Raw genomic sequence first — 20,435 nt, 5'->3', positions numbered from 1 at the left:
TTCCCCCCATCCATCTCCTCAAATCAGACAGGTAATCCTCAGGTAGTTCCCAGGGTCTCGTTCAAGAATTGAGAGGGAGGGGAGCAGACTATGCACAGGTAAAGCCTACCAATGAGTGTGAGACTCCTTGGGCGGGTGTGTTTGTCCTAGGAACAGGTCATTGTCTTACGCAACAGGGAATACCCCAGCCCAGCTCCTTTTCACTGACACAGAGGTTGGAGAGTTGTTGGCTAAAGGGAGGCACCCTGGGATTTCGTCCATAATGTTTTGAAGGGAAACAAAATCCACATTCCCTTGGAAGTTTCACTGTGCATCACCTACTCCTCGGCTCTAGGGCATATAGCTTCAGTCAGTGTATTTCCCTACACAGGGAGATGAACTTCAGAGGTAGTTAATTTTTTAAAGTATATTATACCTGAAACTAAGATTTTTGATACCAATCCTAAGGAGTAGTGAGTGGAAAAGAGGAGCAGACGGGGACCTAGGATATCAGCGTTCTGGTGACAGCTCTTATGTGTCCTGTGGCCTTGAGTGAGGCACCTGACCTTTGTATGTTTATTTCCTCATCTGTTAAATGGGGATAGCAGTATCTATTATATTTACCTCAAAGGATTGTGGGGAAACTAAAATGGTATAACATGTAAAAGGACTTTGAAATGTGTACTTTGTACAAATACTATAATATAAAATTATATCCCCTTTGGTTTTTATGTTCTTAAAATTGAAAACACTGTTAAGTGTGGTCCCTTAGTGGATCTGCCATCAAGTACTATTTAACCTGGTGATTTTACCCTGATAAAACTACTGATAAGTCGGTAAATGTCATGGCTCTTCTAAATGAAGATAAATCTGAAGACTACCCCACTTGATGACTAAACTGCCATTAGTGGTTGTATTTAGGATGTGTCTTGAATCTAAGGGACCTTTGGTGATGCTGGCCGTCTGGATCTGGTCTCTGCAGGGGTCGATCTCGAACAGTCGAGGAAGGCAGAGGAACAGCAGATGCTGCAGGACGCCCGCCAGTGGCTCAACAGCGGGAAGATACAGGATGTGAGGCAGGCGCGCTCAGGGGCCACTGCCCTCCACGTGGCTGCCGCCAAGGGCTACTCTGAGGTCCTCAGGTAACGTCCACGCACGTGGTCCGGGCTGCACTGACCGGGAGAAGAGGAGTTGGTTGGACGCGGGATGGATTAGGTCATCAGCTGTGCTGCGTTTCTTTGCTGCTTCCCTCCTGGGCCACGCAGTCTCTCCTTCTGTGTTTGCTGGTACTCTTCACCTCCCTCCTCCCGCCACACCGCCCTCTAGCTTCTCCTGACGGGTCTGATGTGAGGCAGAGTTGAGCTGGACTGGCCTGAAGGGGACCTTGCGTGACCGCTTCCAGCTCCACAGTTCGTCATTAGCATCCCTGGTACCTCCTCTCCTGGTGACATGCAGTACAGAGCAGACTCGCGGTCCTTTTGGTCCTCTTTGACTCGTTAGACTAGTGACATAGGTCTCGAGTGTGCAGCATCCAGCTGGAGCAGGATGGTCCCACGTACACGAGGAATCTGGACTCTTCTCCGCCTGTTCCCCTTTCCCTTTCCATCCTTCCCCGCTTTGTGTGGCCCTGCTCCTGGGCTTGCCCGGTGCCTGGGCTGCTGGCGGCACCGCATGTGTCCTTGTCGCCAGATGCTCTCACTGCCTCGTGTTCCACCCAGTACGAGCGTCCTGGTCTGCGTGGTGAGTGTCGGTGCACCTTTCTGCCTGGCAGCGTGTTCACGTGCTCGTTTCTTGGACGGCGTCTGGAGGCCCACGACGTAGGCCGCCTGCATCCGCCCGGTGCCGCCAGGGCCTCAAGAGTCACGCTGTCCTCCACGCACACAGCTGGGCTGTAGCCTTAGCATTAGCGAGCGGCCCCGCACGTACTCCCGTGGAGTCGGAGGTGCGAGCGTGGTGTCCGGGGAAGACCAGCCAGAGAGCTGGTGAGGGAGTGAGAGAATCAGGTGCCCGACAGCCCCTGCCTGCGCTGCAGAGCTGACAGCACCCCCCGCCGGAGCTGAGCTAGGCGCTGGCCGGCCTCAGGTGCCTGCGTGGTATGACGCGGGTGTGCCAGGGAGCGCCGCGGCCTCTGGGACAGGGTGGTTGCAACTTACCCGTGGCGGCTCTCAGGCAGCAGCTGGCGCCGACTGTGCCGTAGAGGCCGGGGGGCGGCGCAGGGCAGGGCCTGAAGCGCCAGCTGGGTGGCCGCTGGTGTGGCCCGGAGCTCTGCCACCGAGCACGTAATGGCTGGTTTGGGGTTTCTCCTCAGACTTTTGACTCAGGCTGGCTATGAGCTCAATGTCCAGGACCGCGACGGCTGGACCCCGCTCCATGCCGCCGCACACTGGGGGGTGAAGGAGGCGTGCTCCATCCTGGCAGAAGCCCTCTGTGACATGGACGTCAGGAGCAAACTGGTTAGTGAGCGCCACCCTCTCACGGGGCTCGGGAACAAAAGGCTTCAGGTCCCTGCTAAGTGACCAGGCTTGCTGGCCAGGCTTGGGCATCCCTGGTGGCTGTAGTTCTGCTTCCCGCCCCGTTATCCACGCAGACACGTTGGCTCTGTGAAATAAAGCTCCACTGAGCCGGTCTGCTGATTCTGTTTATGCTGAAGCCCCTAAAACAAACAAACGGGAAAAAAAAAAGATATTTTTCCCCTTAGCAGAAATGAGCAGTGGGGAAGCCCAAGGCCACTATCTGTGGTGAACTATGAAATATTTTGGTTTTACTTTTAATTCAAAGACTTAATAGCTGAGCCCTAGTCACATCCAGTTGTTAAAAAAACGTTATAATGATGAGATCCTGCAGTTTGGCTGAAAGTAGTCTTATTCAGCCTCACTTCAAGCAATATGGAAGTCCTGCAGCTTCTATCCCTACATCTCCTGATTTTCTAGGAATCCAGAGACATGGCTTTTTACTTAGTAGATGTTCTTATCTACCTCCCATCTCTCCTGACCCGGGGTTCGTTCTCACATTCTGGGTTAGGGTCCTTAGCTGTGCTGTTTGCTGAGGTAACCCTTCTCTCACTTAAAGGGAGATGATTCCTGTGACTTAGTCTTTAGTGCACCCATGCCCTGGACCTCCTTCTGAGGCTTCTAAGAGCCCTTTGTGGAATTTATCATAGCAATTAAGAGCATTTTAGAATAGGTACAAGTAGAGATTTCAATTGATCATTTGCCAAGAGGCAATAAACGTTAGAAATAATGTGGTGATTTCCTCCATCCAGCTTTACAAAATACAAAGCCCTGTGTTTTAGGGTTTGCTGTTTCTTGTTGTGTTTCTTCTGTGATAGATGAAGGTATTACCACGGTGTCGAGTAGACTAGTCAGTGAAGCAGCTGTCACTGGAGTCAGAGGCATACAGTGGACATCCCCTAGTTCTCTGATAGAGTCCCGTGATCGCTGCGTCTGCTTCCGATTGGTCACGGCGCCCCTTCTCTCTGCCAGGGCCAGACACCATTTGATGTGGCTGACGAGGGCCTCGTGGAGCACCTGGAGATGCTGCAGAAGAAGCAGAGCGTGGTGAGTCGGGGGGACAGTCCTCACCACAGGCCACGCCAGCCGCAGTTTGTCCGCTGAGAGTGGAGGTGGGCGTCCCTGCATTCCAGCAATGGCAGCGGTTCCCTCCAGGAATAGCCACAGTCTGTTCGAAGAAACTATCGCAGAAACTGTTGTTGCTAAAGTTCGCTTGTTATCTCCTCATTACCTTAGAGCCTTCAAGCAGCTGAAAGGCAAACATGACGACGACGACGACTCTAGTTACCCTTGAGCTCTAGGAAATGAGTGTGGTGGGTTCAAGTCAGAATGTTGTGCAAATAGGGCTAGAGGACACCTCATAACTTTTCCTTATGGACTGAGAGGACTTCTTTGTTGACAGAACATCGATTACAGGGGGGAATATATTTCTTAAAAAGCAAACAAACCCACAAAAACTAAAACATTTGGCATTGGACAGTGCTTGGTCAGTGATTCATATTTATTCCATCCATCAAATATCCAAAATTCAGTCCTTTTCTCCCTCTTCTAGATCTTTGATGGTTTCGTTGTCTGTGCCCTTCTGCTTAGTGCAGCACAGGAGGACCATGTAAGCATGGTACCCACGTCCAGACCGCAGGGTGGAAAACCCTGCCAATACTCGGGTGAACAGGGAGTGAATCACACTCTGCCTGAAAGAGGGAGGAGTAATTAGGTGAGGAGGATAAAGTCAGTCACATTAGGGGCTTGAGAATCTCCTGTTTAAGCAAAGTAGGACAGAAAAAAAATCACTAGCTTTCCTTGTGTTTTACTTTGCGTGGGTTGTGGCTCAGGGCACATGAGCTCAAGGTCAGGAGAATGTGAGAAGCTGAGAGCAGTTCTGAGTGAAAGACCCGTGTGGTTCAGTGACGGGACAGATCAGCTGTCCTGCCCGCCCCTGTGCTCAGCACCGTCTGGAGTGGGAAGTGGAGATGCTCATTTCTTCAGGGCTGGCTGGGAAAGCTGCAGACCCAGAGCGCAGGCACAGCTTGCGGTTCAGTTGTCTCCTCTGATGAGCAGCTGGAATCCGTTTCTGAGCAGCAGCAGCCTTCCTAATATAAGATTATAATTTGCATGGTTAGGTGTTTGTTGTTTCTTAAACTTTTTATTCTGAAATAATTTTTAAGCTTACAAAGACGTTGTGGAAATAGTAGAGAGTTCTCGTGTATCCTTTACCCAGCATGGTTCGGTCTTTGAACATGAGTAATATCCTCACTAAATAACATTTCTGTGCTACTGGGAATGGTGCCTGCCTTTGCCCCCTGCATAACTTTGGGGTCCAGGGATTTAAGTACATTTTTTCTAGAGCATGTGTCTAAGCACCGGACAGTTTTTTCCAAGGGCTTATTTCCCATTTAGCACCTGCTTCTTCTTTAGAACCGTTGCCAACTTAATTCAGTATATGGATCATAAAGAGTTCTTTCAGAGGTACTTCTGGCATTTTATCCTTTACACCTAGGTTTTTTGGGACGATTGGGTTTGGATATTTGATGGGGCAGTTTTCACTGAAGCTCTAACGCTGTGGATTTCCTCTTCTCATTGAATGAGGATCTTTCTCTGTCATTATCTTCCAAGGAGACACAGCACACAGCTGATGTGTTTCCCTTCTCCCCAGTTCTCTCCTCCCCTTTGGTGTTGGTCCAGTAACAGGGCCATTTTAGTTTTTCTCATGGCTGCTGATTTTTTACCAATAGTCAACGTCTTCCCTTTTTTCTGTTTTCTCAATTTCCAGCTTCGAAGTGAAAAAGAGACACGGAATAAGCTCATTGAGTCAGACCTGAACAGCAAGTTGCACGGTAGACTCTTTAAGAAGTAAGATATTTGGGTTTGAGAAATGTGATGAGCCCTGCTGAGTGTGACACGTTTAGCTTGAGAATTTATACAGTGAAGAGACCCCGTGTTTGTAGCCAAATGATCTTTAAACACGTGGGAATGTTTGAGGGGCAAGGAGGTGAGTGGCATTGACTTGTGGGGGGACACTGAGAGTGAGTGGACGTGTTTTAAATTTGTGAATTAACAGAGACTGTGTGCATTGCTTTTTTCCCAGCTTAAGGGTTCTTAGTCCCAACTGCTTCCCTAACTAGAAGGTCTGAGCTCAGGGGCCGTGTCTGTTTTGCTTACACCATACTGTTGCCTAGCATGGTCCTGGCGTGTGAGAAACACTCAGTAAACATTTGTTAAATGATTTTTAAAAAATACTTACCTGCTCACTCATCATGAGGATGCATAGCCCTCCTTGTTCCTGTGTGTTAGACAGGCTGGGCCTTCTTCCATCACACTCTCAAGTCACATACTAACCCTTAGTCAGCAGAAAACCCAGGATTCAGAAGAATACGGATGTGAAGGAGGATTTGAATATATTTCTGTTACTGCTTCCACACAGAGCTTCATAGACTTGTCCTTCTCATACCGGATCCCCAGTGAGCGTAGGAAATGGTGTGTCCTTTCTGAATTACGCTCAAATTGTCATCTTTAACTTAGCAAAGAGAAGATGCTCTATGAGGAGGAGACACCGAAGCCCCAAGAAACGGAGGATGAAAACAAAGAATCCAGCAGCTCCAGCTCAGACGAGGACGAAGGTGCAGATGAGGCTTCTGAGTCAGAAACCGAGAAGGAGGCGGGTGATGCCGAGACCCTCTGTCCCCAGAGCACGGCGGGTCGCTGCTTGTCACAAGGCAGGTGATGCCAGGGCCCTCAGGTGGAACCGATTCCCTAAACAGAACCTCCAAGTCTTTTTCTTTTTCCTTCCCATTATGTGAAGCTGCTTCAGTTACTGATTTGGGGATTGAAGAAGGAACAAAATCATATTTACCTTTGTGACTCTTATTGATGATACACATCATATGGAGCTTTTTAAGTTTGTTATGTGGCGAGACAGGAACCCCAGCGGTGAGAGTTGGGTGCTGAGCACGGTCAGAGTGCCAGGCTATACATTAGCCTGGGGTTTTGATACACAGTGAGGCAAACACTTAGAAAAGAGACATGGGGGTTTTGCTGAGTAGAGGTTCACCTGCCGCAGAGTAGTTCTCATGGATAATTGGGAGCTCGTGATAAACTAAGATTTCACCGTGCCCATGTCCTGCAATCACCGGCATGTTATTTCTCCAGACTGGTGTCCACGAGAAGATGCAGTGTTTTCAGTGAGAGGACCGAGTTAGAGGGAAGAGTCCACATTCAGTTTATATCAATAGTAAAGTCTGTGTTTCCCTCTGAACTCTGCCCTAGCCAGCTGCCCATCACGAAGATGTTCAGCTCTTTCTGTTTCCTGGGCCCCAGCTCCCTTAAAGTGGGTCTGCCTTTACTGACATGGTTTCTCTCAGTTGCAAGAGAGCACTGCCTTTGTCCATGTCTCCGTCTCTCAGAGGAAGTTAGAGACCCTTGCTTCTGTAGAACAGACGGGCCCCAGCTAGGTTTGTAGTGTAGGAGACGACCTTTTGTTCACTGAGTCTTGAATTGCTATTCTTAAGCAGGCACAGCTTGCTCTGGAAATGCCAGTGTAGTATCTGTCAAAATCTATACATGTTCATCTTTTTAATATTTGTATTGTTTACTGGGTGCTTACACGTCTTAGGCTTCCAGCATTGGCTGGAATGAGCATCTAGACTTGCTCTGTGCCGGGTCACTGTGTTAGCTACCAAGGCGTTGGCGGAACGGGAGGGCACCGCCGGGGCTACTGGAGTTACCCACGATGTGTCCCCAGGCCTCAGGTCTCTTGTTCCCTGCAGCCCAGCTCCACGTTGCTATTGGGGTGAAACACCCTGCACCCCTTGATGATGCTGTTCAGAAACTCCTGTTCAGAAACCTTCCATGACCACCTTCCTGACTCTGCCTGCAGAGTGAGTCCCAAGCCCTGTGGCCCGGCCTTCAAGACCTCTCGTAGTCTAGCTCCAGCTGACCTTTCCAGTGTTGTCTGTAAGTGCGGGTGTGTGCTATCCAAGCCGGATCGCCGGGGTTCCCAGACGAGCCTGAGTGCTCTACCCCTGAACAGTTATTCATGCTGTAGCATTTGTTCCTGGCCATCAGATGTTTATTGCATGATTTCTGGCAGAAGCTGTAGGGTCTGCCAGATTGAAGAGTCCTTCTTTAGGTTTCTCCTGTACGGGAACCTGCAGAGGAGGGACCCCTCCCTGTGCGGACCCCAGCACTGCTCATTCCTCTCGGTTGCAGCGTCCTTGGGCTGGGAATTCCAAGTGTGTCACTCCCAGGTCTCAGCACCGCACCTGGCGCGTGACAGGCAGCCACATCCACTGAACGTTTTGCTGAATGTATCTCGGGGACGTAGGGGGCTAGGAAGGCGTGTACGTGAGTAAAGCCCATGTCACGTGAGAGAGGTAAACGCAGCCAATGGTGTTCACTAGTATGAAAGACTGCGTTGAGTTTGGGGGTTCATCGTGACACCTTAGGGTGGAGATCAAGGAGGCGGAATAGAAGGACACAGAGCTCACCTCCTCCCACGAATACATCAAAAGTACATCTACACATGGGACAGTTCTCACAGAACATGGTAACACTTCACATTTATGTAGTGCTTATTTATTTATTTATTTATTTGGTTGCGCCATGTCTTAGTTGTGGTGGGCGGGCTCCTTAGTTGCGGCACACGGGCTCCTTAGTTGTGGCATGTGAACTCTTAGTTGCAGCATGTGGGATCTAGTTCCCTGACCGGGGATTGAACCTGGACCCCCGCATTGGGAGTGCAGAGTCTTATCCACTGTGCCACCAGGGTAGTCCCTGTATACGGCTTTTTAATTTGTGACACACGTAACACATTTTTATTTAATCTTACACCCCCACTCCGAGGTGATGTATTATTGCCTCCACTTTTTAGAACGGGGAAGTGACACCGCAAGTGAGGTGACTTAGGTCTCACACCTGTGGGTGGTGTGCCCGAGCCCCCGACTTTGATCTGGACTTCTTGGAGTAGCAGGGGCAGAAAGCTAACGCTGGGGGCAAGGGCGAGATTTCCCCAGGGGAGGGGTTGTCACAGAAGAGCTACATACTGGGTCTGGGAGGTGAGATGGAGCCGGTGGAGGAGCGGTGCTCCCAGAGGATGTGTGTTTCTGCGTCAGGAAGGCCGGGCAGGAGTGAGGAGGAGACCGGAGGCGCCAGCGGGTCAGTCTCAGAAGCTGGCGACTGCAGTGAGCTTCCCTGCGCACTTCTGTCTGTGGACATTTTACTCCTGACTAGAGCCCGGCTCAAAGCAGCGTCCTTTGTGAAGCCCTGTCGTCACGGCTACAAGGTTTTCTCACCTCTTCTGACTCCTGTAGCTGTGGTCGGAGCCTTTGTGTTGCTTGGACTACTTAGCGTTAGCGTTACCTCGGTTCTGCTCTCGTCTGCTCTGCTCTCCCCCCACCAGCGAGCTGCGGGAGCACTGGGACACACCGTGTGTCCTGCTGACCTCCGCGTCCTTCCTGGTGCCCGACGCCGGGCCGTGTGCAGGGCAGGTGCTCAGCACACCCCGGCGGGGGCATGGAGGGCGGGTGGTGCCTGAACCTCCAGGTGCCGCCTGGCACCCGTGCGCACACTGAGCAGGCCCTTGTTGAGTGCATTTCTCCTCTTTCTAAACCTCCACAGGTGCAGCCTCATAAAATGACAGTTTCCATGTGTGTTACATACAATCGTAGTTGTAAGGAATGTTAATTATATTTGAGGTAAATGTAAGCAGTTTGATTTGGATTTCTGTTTTTCCCTTTCTTTTACTTATTTGACGTATTACTTATCTACTGCTGCATAACAAGCCATCCCAAAACTTAGTGGCAGGTAACACAACTCTTTGTGCGCACCCAGTGTTACAGGTTGGTAGTTTGGGAAGGGCTCTGCCGGGGCGGCTTCTCTGTTGTCCGTGTGGCAGTGCCGGCACACTCACAAGTGTGATGAGGTGGTGCGTGGCTGAGGGGTGGCCTTCTCCCTTCCTGGTGGCTTGCCGGGACGTTTGGGGCAAGTGGGCTGTGTGTCTCTTGTCATCAGGTAGGCCAGCCCCTGCTCCACATGGCAGCTGAACTCCAGCCTTCATCAGAGAGGGCGAGCTCCGCGCACACACACTCTCCAGGCCTCTGCTTGTGGCCCGTTTGCTAATGTCCCAGGGGCCACAGAAAGTCACAGGGCCAAGCCCGGAGTCGGTATGAGGGGTACCACACAGGGTGTGGACTCACCAGGAGTCAGCCGGTGACAGTGTCAGTGAGGTTTGGCAGTGAGGTCCATTTCCTGGGGGTAGAGACGTTCAGTTGTATTCAAAGACTGCCTTGAGGATTCACAGTAGCCACAAAGACAGTGACGTTAATAATAATAAACTGTTTTCTAGGGACTTAATATTGAGTTATGCTATTTAAAAACATTTTATCTCTAATCTGTACAGCGACTCACAAGACAAGAATTTGAGTCCCTGATTTATCAGTGAGAAAATAGAAGTTCAAATATGCTAAGTAACTTGCCCAGTGCCCCACATCTAGGATGTGGCTTAAAACTGTCCCGTCGTTCATGAGGGGGTTACCCTGGGGCTGTGTTTCTGGAGTCCAGGGACCAGAGGCCCAGCAGCCACTGGACGCAGGCAGACGGGGCTTCTGTCAGCGCCCTGTGAGGGACCCCTCCCGCTTATGTCACCACAGTGTCCTACACGACCCTCCTTCTGGCCTTATTTCCTGTTGTGACCCCAAGAGCCCTTGTCACTTGGTGGCTGCCTTTCCTGACCAGCGGACGCGGGTGTTGTGATTTCGGGGCCCTTCACCGTCCCTCCCGCCCTTCCTCCTGCTGCTGTGTGCCCTCCAGCTTCCTCCACAGCGCCTTCCCTACGTTCCCTCCCTCAGGGGATCTGCCTCTTCTCTGGACCCCCGGAGCGCTTGCTGATTTAAGTCAACCAGTTCAGCGCCGGACGTCTTTGACCTTGTGTTGTTACCATGGTTATTTTGCATCTTATGTCTCTTCTTTTTGTAACTGCCTAGAAAGCAAGGTCTATCTTATACCTTCTCTGGCTTTTCCTGCCCAACCCCCCAAACAGTAGATTCTTACCTTGTACTTACTGATGAATTTTATATGTGACATAGAGTGTGGAGAAGGTTGTCAGCTCTACATGTGGGAATTAGAATTGGCGCCTGTCAAGACAGGAGTTCCACTTGAGTCTGTCTTCTTATAAGAGACAGTGGTTGCCAGAGGTTTCATAATAGTTTGAATCCAAGCGTTACAGGGCCCTAGTGATCTGTCTTGATAATGGGTAAACCCTTTCTGTTAGCTGAAAAGTACACATACGCACAGATAAGGTTTTCATCCTTGTACTTGTTGCTTCTTTTGTCTTAAATAACAGATAAAAAGCCGGGAGCCATCGTCAACCATTCCGACTCTGAAAGCAAGAGTAGTGCCGCAGAGCCGACACCAGCACCGGTGCAGAGCACCTCCTCCACCTCTTCAGCCAGGAGAGTGAGTATTTTGGAATTAATTTGGATATTTCCTGCTATTGCAGTAACATACAGTTAGAAAGGCCTTAAAGGTACATTCATGCTTTTTTTTTTTTTTAATTGAGTATAGTTGATTTACGATGTTGTGTTAGTTTCAGGTGTACAGCAAAGTGATTCGGTTATACATACATATATATCTTTTTCTTTTCAGATTTTTTTTCCTTTATAGGTTATTACAAAATACTTAGTAGAGTTCCCTGTGCTATACAGTAGGTCCATGTTGTTTATCTATTTTGTATATAGTAATGTGTATATGTTAATCCCAAACTCCTAATTTATCCCTCCCCACTTACCCTTTGGTAACCATAAGTTTGTTTTCTATGTCTGTGAGTCTATTTCTGTTTCGTAAATAAGCTCATTTGTATCCTTGTTTTTAGATTCCACATATGAGTGATATCATATGATATTTATCTTTCTCTGTCTGACTTAACTTCACTTAGTATGATAATCTCTAGGTCCATCCATGTTGCTGCAAATGGCATGATTTCACTCTTTTTTATGGCTGAGTAATACTTTATTGTATATATGTACCACATCTTTATATTCCTGCCTTAGTCAGCTCAGCTGCCATAACAAAATACCACAAACAGGGTGGCTTTAAATAGAAATTTATGTCTCACAGTCTGGAGGCTGGAAGTCCAAGATCAAGGTGCTGGCAGGTTCAGTTCATGGTGAGGGCTCTCTTCCCGGCTCTCAGACAACCACCTGGTCTCCAAGTATAATCACACTGGGGGTTAGGGCTTCAGTATATGGATTTGGAGGAGTGGACACAATGTTTGTGTCCATGACTTTGCCCACAGTATATTTAAAAAAACTATAGGGCTTCCCTGGTGGCGCAGTGGTTGAGAATCTGCCTGCCAATGCAGGGGACACGGGTTCGAGCCCTGGTCTGGGAAGATCCCACATGCCGCGGAGCCACAATTACTGGGCCTGCGCGTCTGGAGCCTGTGCTCCACAACAAGAGAGGCCGCGATAGTGAGAGGCCCGCGCACCGCGATGAAGAGTGGCCCCCACTTGCCGCAACTAGAGAAAGCCCTCGCACAGAAACGAAGACCCAATACAGCCAAAAATTTAAAAAAAAAATTAATAAAAAAAAAAAAACTATAAAGCCATCACCAAACAAATTTGGCTACAGTGTGTTTAGATGACACAGGCCCTAGTAACCTGGGACCAAGGAAATGTTGTCAGTTGCCTGTCTTCTTCGTATCTGACGTTGAGGTGAGCGTATGTGAAGCTCAGATCGGGCTGGGAAGATAGCCAGCGTCCAGCCTTGATTGTTCTGATGACTGCTCTTCTTTTTTTACTTCTCGTGTTACATTTTACTTTCCTGAGTTAAGTCTTTACAGTCGATGATGAGTAGAGAGCAGAGGTGGAAAGCACTTGTTGAAATACGTGAGTGCCCCCTGCCGCCTCCCCAGGCCGCTCAGAAGCTGCGGGCTCCTTGCCGGCGATGACGCCGCCCCACAGCCTGTGGGCTTGATGTTGAGGAGAACTGGCCCGAGCTCTTTGCAGTGCAGCTCTTGGAAAGCTCTGTGCTTCTGCACATGTTAACTTACTGATCTTCTTAGAGCCTCGTGAACGTGCAGGTGGGATTCTGGTGTCCTTGTGGAAACGAGGAAGCAGAGGCTTGGCTGCGCGTTGGTTTCTGGGAGCGTCCAGCCTCTTAGTCCTGCACGCTCCCCCTGCTTCTGCGTGTGACTAAATCGCCTGCTTTTTTAAGAGGAAAAGTACTAAATTAAAAAAGATACAAACGCACACCCATACTTATTCCACTTTGCTAAAAGAATGCTGGGAAAGACATTTTTTCCCCTCAGAACCAGGGTGGCTTACAAAGAGCCGACAGGATTGATTCTCTGAAGCTGGAAGGAGTACGTAAATATATCCGTTCAGATGATCGGGTAAAAGAGAAAAATCTAAGCATGGTTTTACATTTCTATTGCGTTTTCACTATGCCAGGCGGTAGAGGTGGCCTGGTTCTGGAGAATGACCGACGCTTCTAGCAGCGCCCCCCACGGCCCAGGAAGAGGCCTACGGCTGATGGTCTGTAGACCAGATGTGCCCCAGCCTGGTCTTCAGGCTGACACTAGTCTGTGATGTTTTCTGTGGTTTATAGCAAGATGAGATGGCTAAGGACAATGTAAGCTTTCCATGAAGCTTTCTTTTCTAATGTTAAAATTACTTCTCTCTCTTTTTTTTTTTTTAATGAAATGATGGCACTGGAAATGGTAATCCATTTCTGAAAGCTGTTCTCCTGGCAAAATTTGAAAACTGGCAACTCTGTGACTTGTACCATTTTTTTTTCTTTTTTACTTTTGCTGCTCGCTGAAATCTGAAATGCTTAGAACTGCTGCCCCCGATCAGATAAACCACTGTCTTGAAATAAGCAGTCAGAATTTGCGTGGAGTGGCCTTTAGCATCTGTGTGCGTGTTACCTTCCACCAGCTTACCGCAGTCCCACCACAGGACCTTGAAACACAGCGACACCTGGCCCGCCCTGTGTTTTCCAGTGTCCACGTGGTATGAGAGGGGTAGGCTCTTTGCCAGGGTTACAGATGGGCATGTTGAGGCCTGGAGAGGTGAGGTGTCCTGTCCCCAGGCACACAGCGGACAGGAGAGGGCGTGTCACCAGGCCTGAATCAGCACTCAGCCCGCTGTTGTATTCCTCAGAGCAGCTCTGTCAGGTGGGAGCCTCTTAGGCTGTCTCTGGCCCAGCAGAAAGGGAGCCCTGCCAGGGCCTGGCGGCTGCCAGGTGGGACAGGGCCGCGGCGCCTGGCCTGCCGCGTGCTTCTCCCTGCTCCGCCCCACATCGCCCCACGGAGCTCAGCTGGGGGTGGAAAGAACCATCAGGACCTTTCTTTCCTTTGCTTCGTCCCTCGTAGTTCTCCGGCCTTTTCAACAAGCCGGAAGAGCCCAGAGATGAGTCTCCGTCTTCGTGGAGGCTGGGCCTCAGGAAAACCGGCAGCCAGAACGTGCTGAGCGAGGCGGCCAGGTCCAGGGAGGCCCTGCGGGACCGGGGCGCGTCCATCCACCGCTCGGCCTCCAGCCCCCGCATCTCTGCTGTGCTGGACAACAGAGAAAAGGTGCAGTTTCCTTCCGTGACAGTTCAACCTCGGGAACAAAGGAAAACATTCTTTAGTCCCTAATTTGATTCTGGAAGTACAGAGTCTTTAAAAGGAGACAGGCATGTTGATTAATCATGTAGCTATTTGCTTGCTATTATTTGCTTGGCCAAGAAAGAAAGAAACCCCTTTTCCTTTTGGCATATACCCTCTGTTCATTCCTCCTTACCCTCCTTACCTAGGGCAAAAAAGTGTGTCAGAAGCATGAAGATTTGGATACGGCCTAAAAGGTTCCTCTGAACCAATAACAGTAATTTATTCTTTTTATGTTTAGAAGCAGAGTTCCTTGGTTGGGCATTCAATCCTAATGAGGCTCAGGCAGAGTAGCACTTAGAAAAAAAAATTTTAGTGTCTCATTTTTTCATTAATTGATGTATGATCCGGCTACCTTCTCATCTACTGTTCATCCAGAAGGAGCACGTTTCTGTGTCTTCACTCTGGTTCCAGAGTTCACGGGGCTCGCTTGGTGCACCTTTCTGAGGCTGGGTCTCCTTTAACCACAGACCCCTCGCTCGGTGCTAGGTTTCCGGAGACACTCGGGCCTGAGGTGTGTTGGCTGGATTAGCTCCGGGGCCCATTTGTACCTGAGGCTGCATTTCGAGGAAAAGAACTTCAGAGTGCAGTTGCTGTCTGTGGCTTTTCAAAAGCTCCCTGTCTCTGTAGGGCTGCTGCTTGGTGTAATTTGTGCTGCTCTTTCCTGTTTGATGGTCCTGGCTTTTCCCATGAGAATTATTTCCCTACATATTGGTTTTTAATGGAGGAGAGTTGGGAATGAGCATTTGAATGCTGACCTTTTTTAATACCACTCAAACTGGAATTGGTATTGAATCTGGAAATAAGATTATATAGGTATATTAAGTTCTGCTTTTTTACCCAAAATGTTTTACACTGTGTCAGTACTGTGCCTTCCTTGTTTTGATTTTACAGGAGAGAGAAAACAGAAGCTATCTCAGTTCACTGGGGCCGCGGAGGCTCAGCAGCGCCGGCGACCTGGAGGAGAAGGAGAACAGGTACTCCGCACACTGGGGCCCTGCGGCCGCCCTCCCACTCAGGACCCCTAGCCCTCAACCCGCGCTTTGCCGCTGCTTCGCCCTCCAGGTCGACCCTCCCGTGTGGGCTCGCTTTAGTCCACGGCTGGCTCTGTGCATGTGGGGTCTGTGTCCACTGTAGTCTCAGGCGCTCCTCGTGCCCAGGACAGGGCCTGTCCCCTGGTGAACACTAAAAATGTGGTTATTTAATTGAATTGATCAACTTCTAATTTGTAAGTAAAGTCTTCCTCATCAGTTAAAATGGATATGGGAATGTTGAGGTGTCGCTGCATCTCAGAGCAGAGCCTGGGCTAGAGCCCTGCTTCTCAGGGTGCGGTCCTCCACCCAGCAGCACTGGGGCCACTGGAAGCCCATTAGAAATGCGGAGTCTCAGTCCCACCCAGACCTGCTGAAGTAGATGGGCACTTGCACAAATCCCCTCGGTGGCTGAAAGGCACGTGAAAGCTTGGGAAGGACTGCCCTGGGGGACCTCCCCGGGTTGCCAGCTGTGGTTAGGAAGAGGTGCCAGGGCCACTCCTGGGCGTCGCTCCGTGTAGGAAGCTGAGGAGGCGCCTTCACTTGCGGCGCACGTTCTCTCTGCCTCCCCCGCCCCTCCTCTGCGTGCTTTGAGCGACCCACACCGGGCTGACCTGCCAGGCTTTCTAACTGAGGAACAAAGTGGCCTCTCCTTACGGAAGAGCTCTAGATCCTCACCATGAGGACTTGGTACCTACTGAGATGGGTTGGCTTTGAAGTTGCTAAAAGGAAGCAGACAGGAAGCCTTAACCAGTCCCCTGTCTGTGCGGGGAGACAGGTGTATGAACACCTATCTCTTGAAAAGGGTCCCGTTGCTGTCTCTGCAGCCACATGCGCTCCGCCTGCCCGGCCCCCCTCCCAGTTTATGCCGTGCCCTGGACAGAGGGCAGGGCCAGTGTTTTGTTTTGTGTCCGTCCTGCATCCACAGAGAGTCGGCTGCTCACCTGGTGCGGAGCGGCCCCCCTGCCCGCCAGCTGTGGAGGGACGCAGCGGAGGGGAGCGAATCCCTGCAGACGGCCGCTCCTTCCACCTACGTGACAACCTACCTGAAGAGGTACCAGGCTCCAGGGCTGGGCGGTGGTTTCCTTCACTCTGGCCATGGGCAGATGGGCAGTAACTTGCATGCCTGTTTATACCCAGTTAGCACCACGAAAACGAATCAAGAACTGAATTGCTTTTACATTTCTTGGGAGTAACATCTTAAGTAATTTTAAATCAAAGTTAATTTCTTTCCCTAACTGAATCAGAGTAAGCTAATTCCACGTTCTCCTCACAGACAGATCTGAATATATACTCCATCCTTTCAGTCCTGTAAAATCTTCAACCAGATAGGACTTCGAGTAGACTCTGAGCAGGGCTGAATTTAAATCTCACCCTTGCCCGGTAGCCAGCTCTCCTTCCTCATCTCAAGTCACGCTTTGGGGGGAGGCAGGGAGGGACCTGTAGGGTGTAGCGGGGGCAGGATGGGGACAGATGTTAATTGCATTAAAAAAAATTTCATATTGAAGCCTGTTTATTTAGGGACTTGAGTTGTTTTTTTTTTTTTTATGACTTTAATGGCCCTCAGATCCATCAAGATATGAAACTCGCAAGTTTGGTGCAGAGAAGGTACCTGGGTTTCCTTCCCCTTTTCTCATCTATATACCCCTTTCTGCAGTTATCTTCTTTGCCATGTACCAGCCAGCAAGCAAAGCACCTTTGCCAGAGCCATTAAGCTATAAGACACACTTAATTAATATTTCCACTTGAACTTTGCTGCTGATGTGGAGGAATCTGATTCTCATTGCTTCCTCTGAATTCTTTCTTCACTTGTACTCTCTTAACCAAACCCCTCCAACTGCCTTGTCATGCCACAGCCTTCATCAGTAGGTTTTTAGGTGATTCTTGGCTACCCTAGACACAGGCTTTGGCCACAGACTGTGTGTTTGGGATCAAAACCTATTTTCGCTTGATAGGAATAATCTCGTCAACCAGTTAATGTCGGAATGTGGGGACTGTGCCATAAATCAAACAGCCACTGTCACCTTTTAACGCCCTTCAGTTCTGCAGATACGTCCTGTAAGAGAGGGCTCAACTTTGAAAGTGAGCAAGTAGAATTCGTTGATGTCACTGAAGCTTCGTCCTACAGCCTCAGTGTTTTTGGCTTTAATGAGGCTGTTGCCTGTTTGTCTTTGAGGGTGAGGCCTTAGTCTGAATAGATAACTTATTAGTCCTTATAGCTGGATCCAAGACCAAGAAAAGAATGTTCTAGAACTTAGGAAAGATGAAGGTGCCATCTTCATCTTTAATGTTCAAGCCTGGTGTTATTTTGTGGTAGGGTTGGTGGCTTTCTGAATCCAAGTCATCAGCAGATGGATGGTGTGGGTAGTATTTGGTTTCATAGATGTCGTTTGGCATAATCATGGTGAACAGAGGAGAGGGGACACTTCTCTTTAGGGTGGGAAGCATGCTTAATTATGTGAGCATGTTTGAGAAAATATCTACAGCTTGCTCTATACCTTGGACTTCCAAAGCTTTTCTTCTGTAATCCTAAAGCACTTTTTTATTTTACAAATCTTATTTTATGATCTTTCACAAGGAAAGAATCATATACAATCACTGTTTCAAACAGAAAGTGTGAATAGACATTTGTCATTCTTGGACTATGCCAAACCTCAGAAACTTTCCATTTTCAGTTTCCTTCTTATTTTTTAGGCAGAAATTCCTTTTATAACAGCCCAGTAAAATGCATCTTTTGTCGAAGAACTCTTCCTGGCTTTTTTGGGTCACCCCTGCCTCAAGTGTTTCATTACTATTATAGTCAAGAAGTTTTTTAAAAAATTCTAGTCCAAATAATTTTTTGCCGCAGTTGAGATGGTGCCTACCTGTCTTCAGCTGAGACAGGGGAAAGCTGTCCTCTGTTGCCTGTACAGTATTACTTGCTAGACCTAAACCTTTAAATCCTCCCAAGGCGTTTTGGCCTCTGTCCTCTTCTCTACTTTTTAATCCTGAGTCTCTGCTCCAAACCCTCTGCAGATTCTCGGGCTCACTTTAGCTTTGGCAGTGTTGCTTCTGTCTCAGGGAAGCAGCTGGGGTTGCATGACTTTGTCGGGGGTGTTGGAGTTCCTTTTTCTGGTACAAAGCCTCTGTCTCCCGTCTTTCCCCTCTCCCAGCCCCACTCCACCCGTGCACTCTGCTCCCTCCTGTTGCTCTTCATCTCTCCTCCCCGCGCCTTCCCTCTGTGGGGTGATGGACGGAGGCCTGCTTGCTGCCGGGGCCCGGGTCGAGCCGGGCTGGGCCCCTCCACTTCCCAGCTGTCGTGCCCTCTCTCCATCCACCTTCCTTTAAGCGCGTAGTCTGGGCGGGGCGGTGGTGCTGGGCGGGCGGCGAGCAGCGTGTCCTGAAGGAAGTGACCGTGTGCTGTTTTGCAGTGCGTCCTGTGGTGGACGTAGTGGCCCCTCAAGTCCCTACCTCTCAGCCAATCGCAACCCACCTCCTGCCGCCTCACTCATTACCATTGGTTCCTCCAGCTCTGGGGTGGCAGGTGGCAGCCCGCTGCCTGCTCCCCGCGCCACTCAGTGCAGACACTGCTGCATCTGTGCACCACGCAGGTAAGGCTGCTGGGGGCCGCTGGAGTCACGTCTGCAGGCTCCAGCCAGGAGACCCCGGACTCCTGGAGCGTGTCCCCGAGTCAGTGAGGACGCTTTTGCCCTGACCTGTGTCGGCCAGGCCGCAGCTGCTCATCAGGCAACCGTACGGCGTGCTTAGGCCTTGCCTCCCAGTAGCTCTCCCAGCTGGGTTACAGCATAAGGGCCTTGCTATCGTGCTAAATCGCGTGTTACAAACAGCCCACATGTCATTTATACTGATTTCCCAGGAAGTATCAGGAGGGATCTCTTCTGTTTACTCTATTTGGAAGATGGCATTCAACCCAAATCGAAAGGAACGCTAATTCTTGTCCCAGAAACCTCCTACAGCCCCCTTCTGAGAGTTTCCAGCAGTGAGTGTTTTGCGGCACCCGCTGTGGGAAGCAGGAGATGTGTGTTTGTCTCCACTCTGTTGCCGGCTGATATCTTCTTGGTTTCTAGCTCATCCAACGGGTGGCACGGGCAGAGTGTCGTGTGAACCTGGAGCAGAACTTCAGCTGTGCTTGTAACTATGGCCTGAATGTGGTCAGAGACCTTTTCCTTTGGGTGCAGCATAGGGGCTCCTCCACTGGGTCTTGTTTCTACAGCTGACACAAAGAAAACGAAAAATGTCATCGAGGCCAGTGTTGCAGCAAGGACACGACTGGTGGTGGTGTCCGACTGGTGCCAGACTGGTCGCGGGGTTTCTTTTCCTGACAAAAGTGGTGCTCATTTGTTTGGCCAGGTGGGGTGGCTTACGATGGACCGCTTCTAATAATACTGTATGATTATTTATACATTTACTAGGCCCCATAACAATCCGTTTGCACAGGCATGGTAAACGTTATCCCCACAGATGGAGACACTGAAGCACGGAGGGGCTACTGATTAATTCAGAACGAGGCCTGGGGAAGAATGGTAATGGCCACCCTTTGTTGAACCCCAGCGTGTGCCAGGCATGGGGCTCGTACCGTACAGAATTACGTCAGGACTTGCTTTACTCACACATAACAGCGTATCCAAATAATACTGACTAGGTTTATTTTAAAGGTTTATTTTTTTTCTCTCAGTTAAGACAGTCCAGAAATAGGCAGGGCTGGCACGTAGCTCCAGAGCCACCAAAGGGTCTGTGTTCCTTCTGTCTTTCTGCTTCAGTGTTTAGATCGTGGCTTCCATTTCCATGGGTTGCCTAATGGTTCAAAATAGCTGCTAGAGTTCTAGCCATCATGGCTGTATTCTAGGCAGGGAGGAGGAGGAAAGGGGGAAGTATGCGAAGAGGGAATGCCTCTGAACTGAGAATTTCCCCAAACGCACTGATCTTCTGCTCGTGTCTCCCTGGCCACCTCTAGCAGCCAGGGAGGCTTTGAAAAGTGTAGATTTTTAGCTAGGCACATTGATGCCCTGAATAGTAGGCTCCTGTTAGTAAGGAGGGAAAGGAACATGAACATGGGTGAGGCAGCTGGCTGCGTTACATATAGCCCTAAAGAGCCCTCCAGTGTATGGAACTTACCCTCATTTTATGGATGAGGAAGCTGAGACCAAAAATGTAATGATCTGCCCGAGGTCACTCGGCCAGGAAGGGACAGCCAAGGCAGGATTGGAGCCTAGATTTGTGCGTTTTGGGGCTCTTTTCTTTTTCACTATTTTCTTTCCACTGAGTTTATCTTTTATT

At 49.8% G+C, this 20,435-nt stretch overlaps 1 protein-coding gene across 7 annotated transcripts in view; it reads left to right on the top strand.

Moving 5' to 3' along the window:
* The window catches only part of PPP1R12B (protein phosphatase 1 regulatory subunit 12B), a 202,072-nt gene that overhangs the window by 64,970 nt on the left and 116,667 nt on the right, over positions 1 to 20,435 (top strand). For 6 of the 7 annotated variants that reach the window (XM_082413159.1, XM_082413157.1, XM_082413158.1 and 3 more), the window contains 9 exons: positions 962 to 1,121; positions 2,288 to 2,432; positions 3,462 to 3,536; positions 5,260 to 5,339; positions 6,009 to 6,202; positions 10,825 to 10,937; positions 13,855 to 14,055; positions 15,022 to 15,104; positions 16,087 to 16,212. In XM_082413159.1, the coding sequence (XP_082269285.1) occupies positions 962 to 1,121; positions 2,288 to 2,432; positions 3,462 to 3,536; positions 5,260 to 5,339; positions 6,009 to 6,202; positions 10,825 to 10,937; positions 13,855 to 14,055; positions 15,022 to 15,104; positions 16,087 to 16,212 (1,177 nt within the window). Of the gene's footprint in view, positions 1 to 961; positions 1,122 to 2,287; positions 2,433 to 3,461; positions 3,537 to 5,259; positions 5,340 to 6,008; positions 6,203 to 10,824; positions 10,938 to 13,854; positions 14,056 to 15,021; positions 15,105 to 16,086; positions 16,213 to 16,725; positions 16,767 to 18,568; positions 18,761 to 20,435 lie in introns of those variants that run through there. The other variant, XM_082413162.1, reaches the window with a different exon arrangement.

The sequence above is a fragment of the Balaenoptera physalus genome, assembly GCF_965194825.1.
Source record: "Balaenoptera physalus genome assembly, chromosome: 1".
In the NCBI taxonomy this organism is placed as follows: domain Eukaryota; kingdom Metazoa; phylum Chordata; class Mammalia; order Artiodactyla; family Balaenopteridae; genus Balaenoptera; species Balaenoptera physalus.
This window is presented reverse-complemented; position numbering and strand designations above follow the sequence as displayed.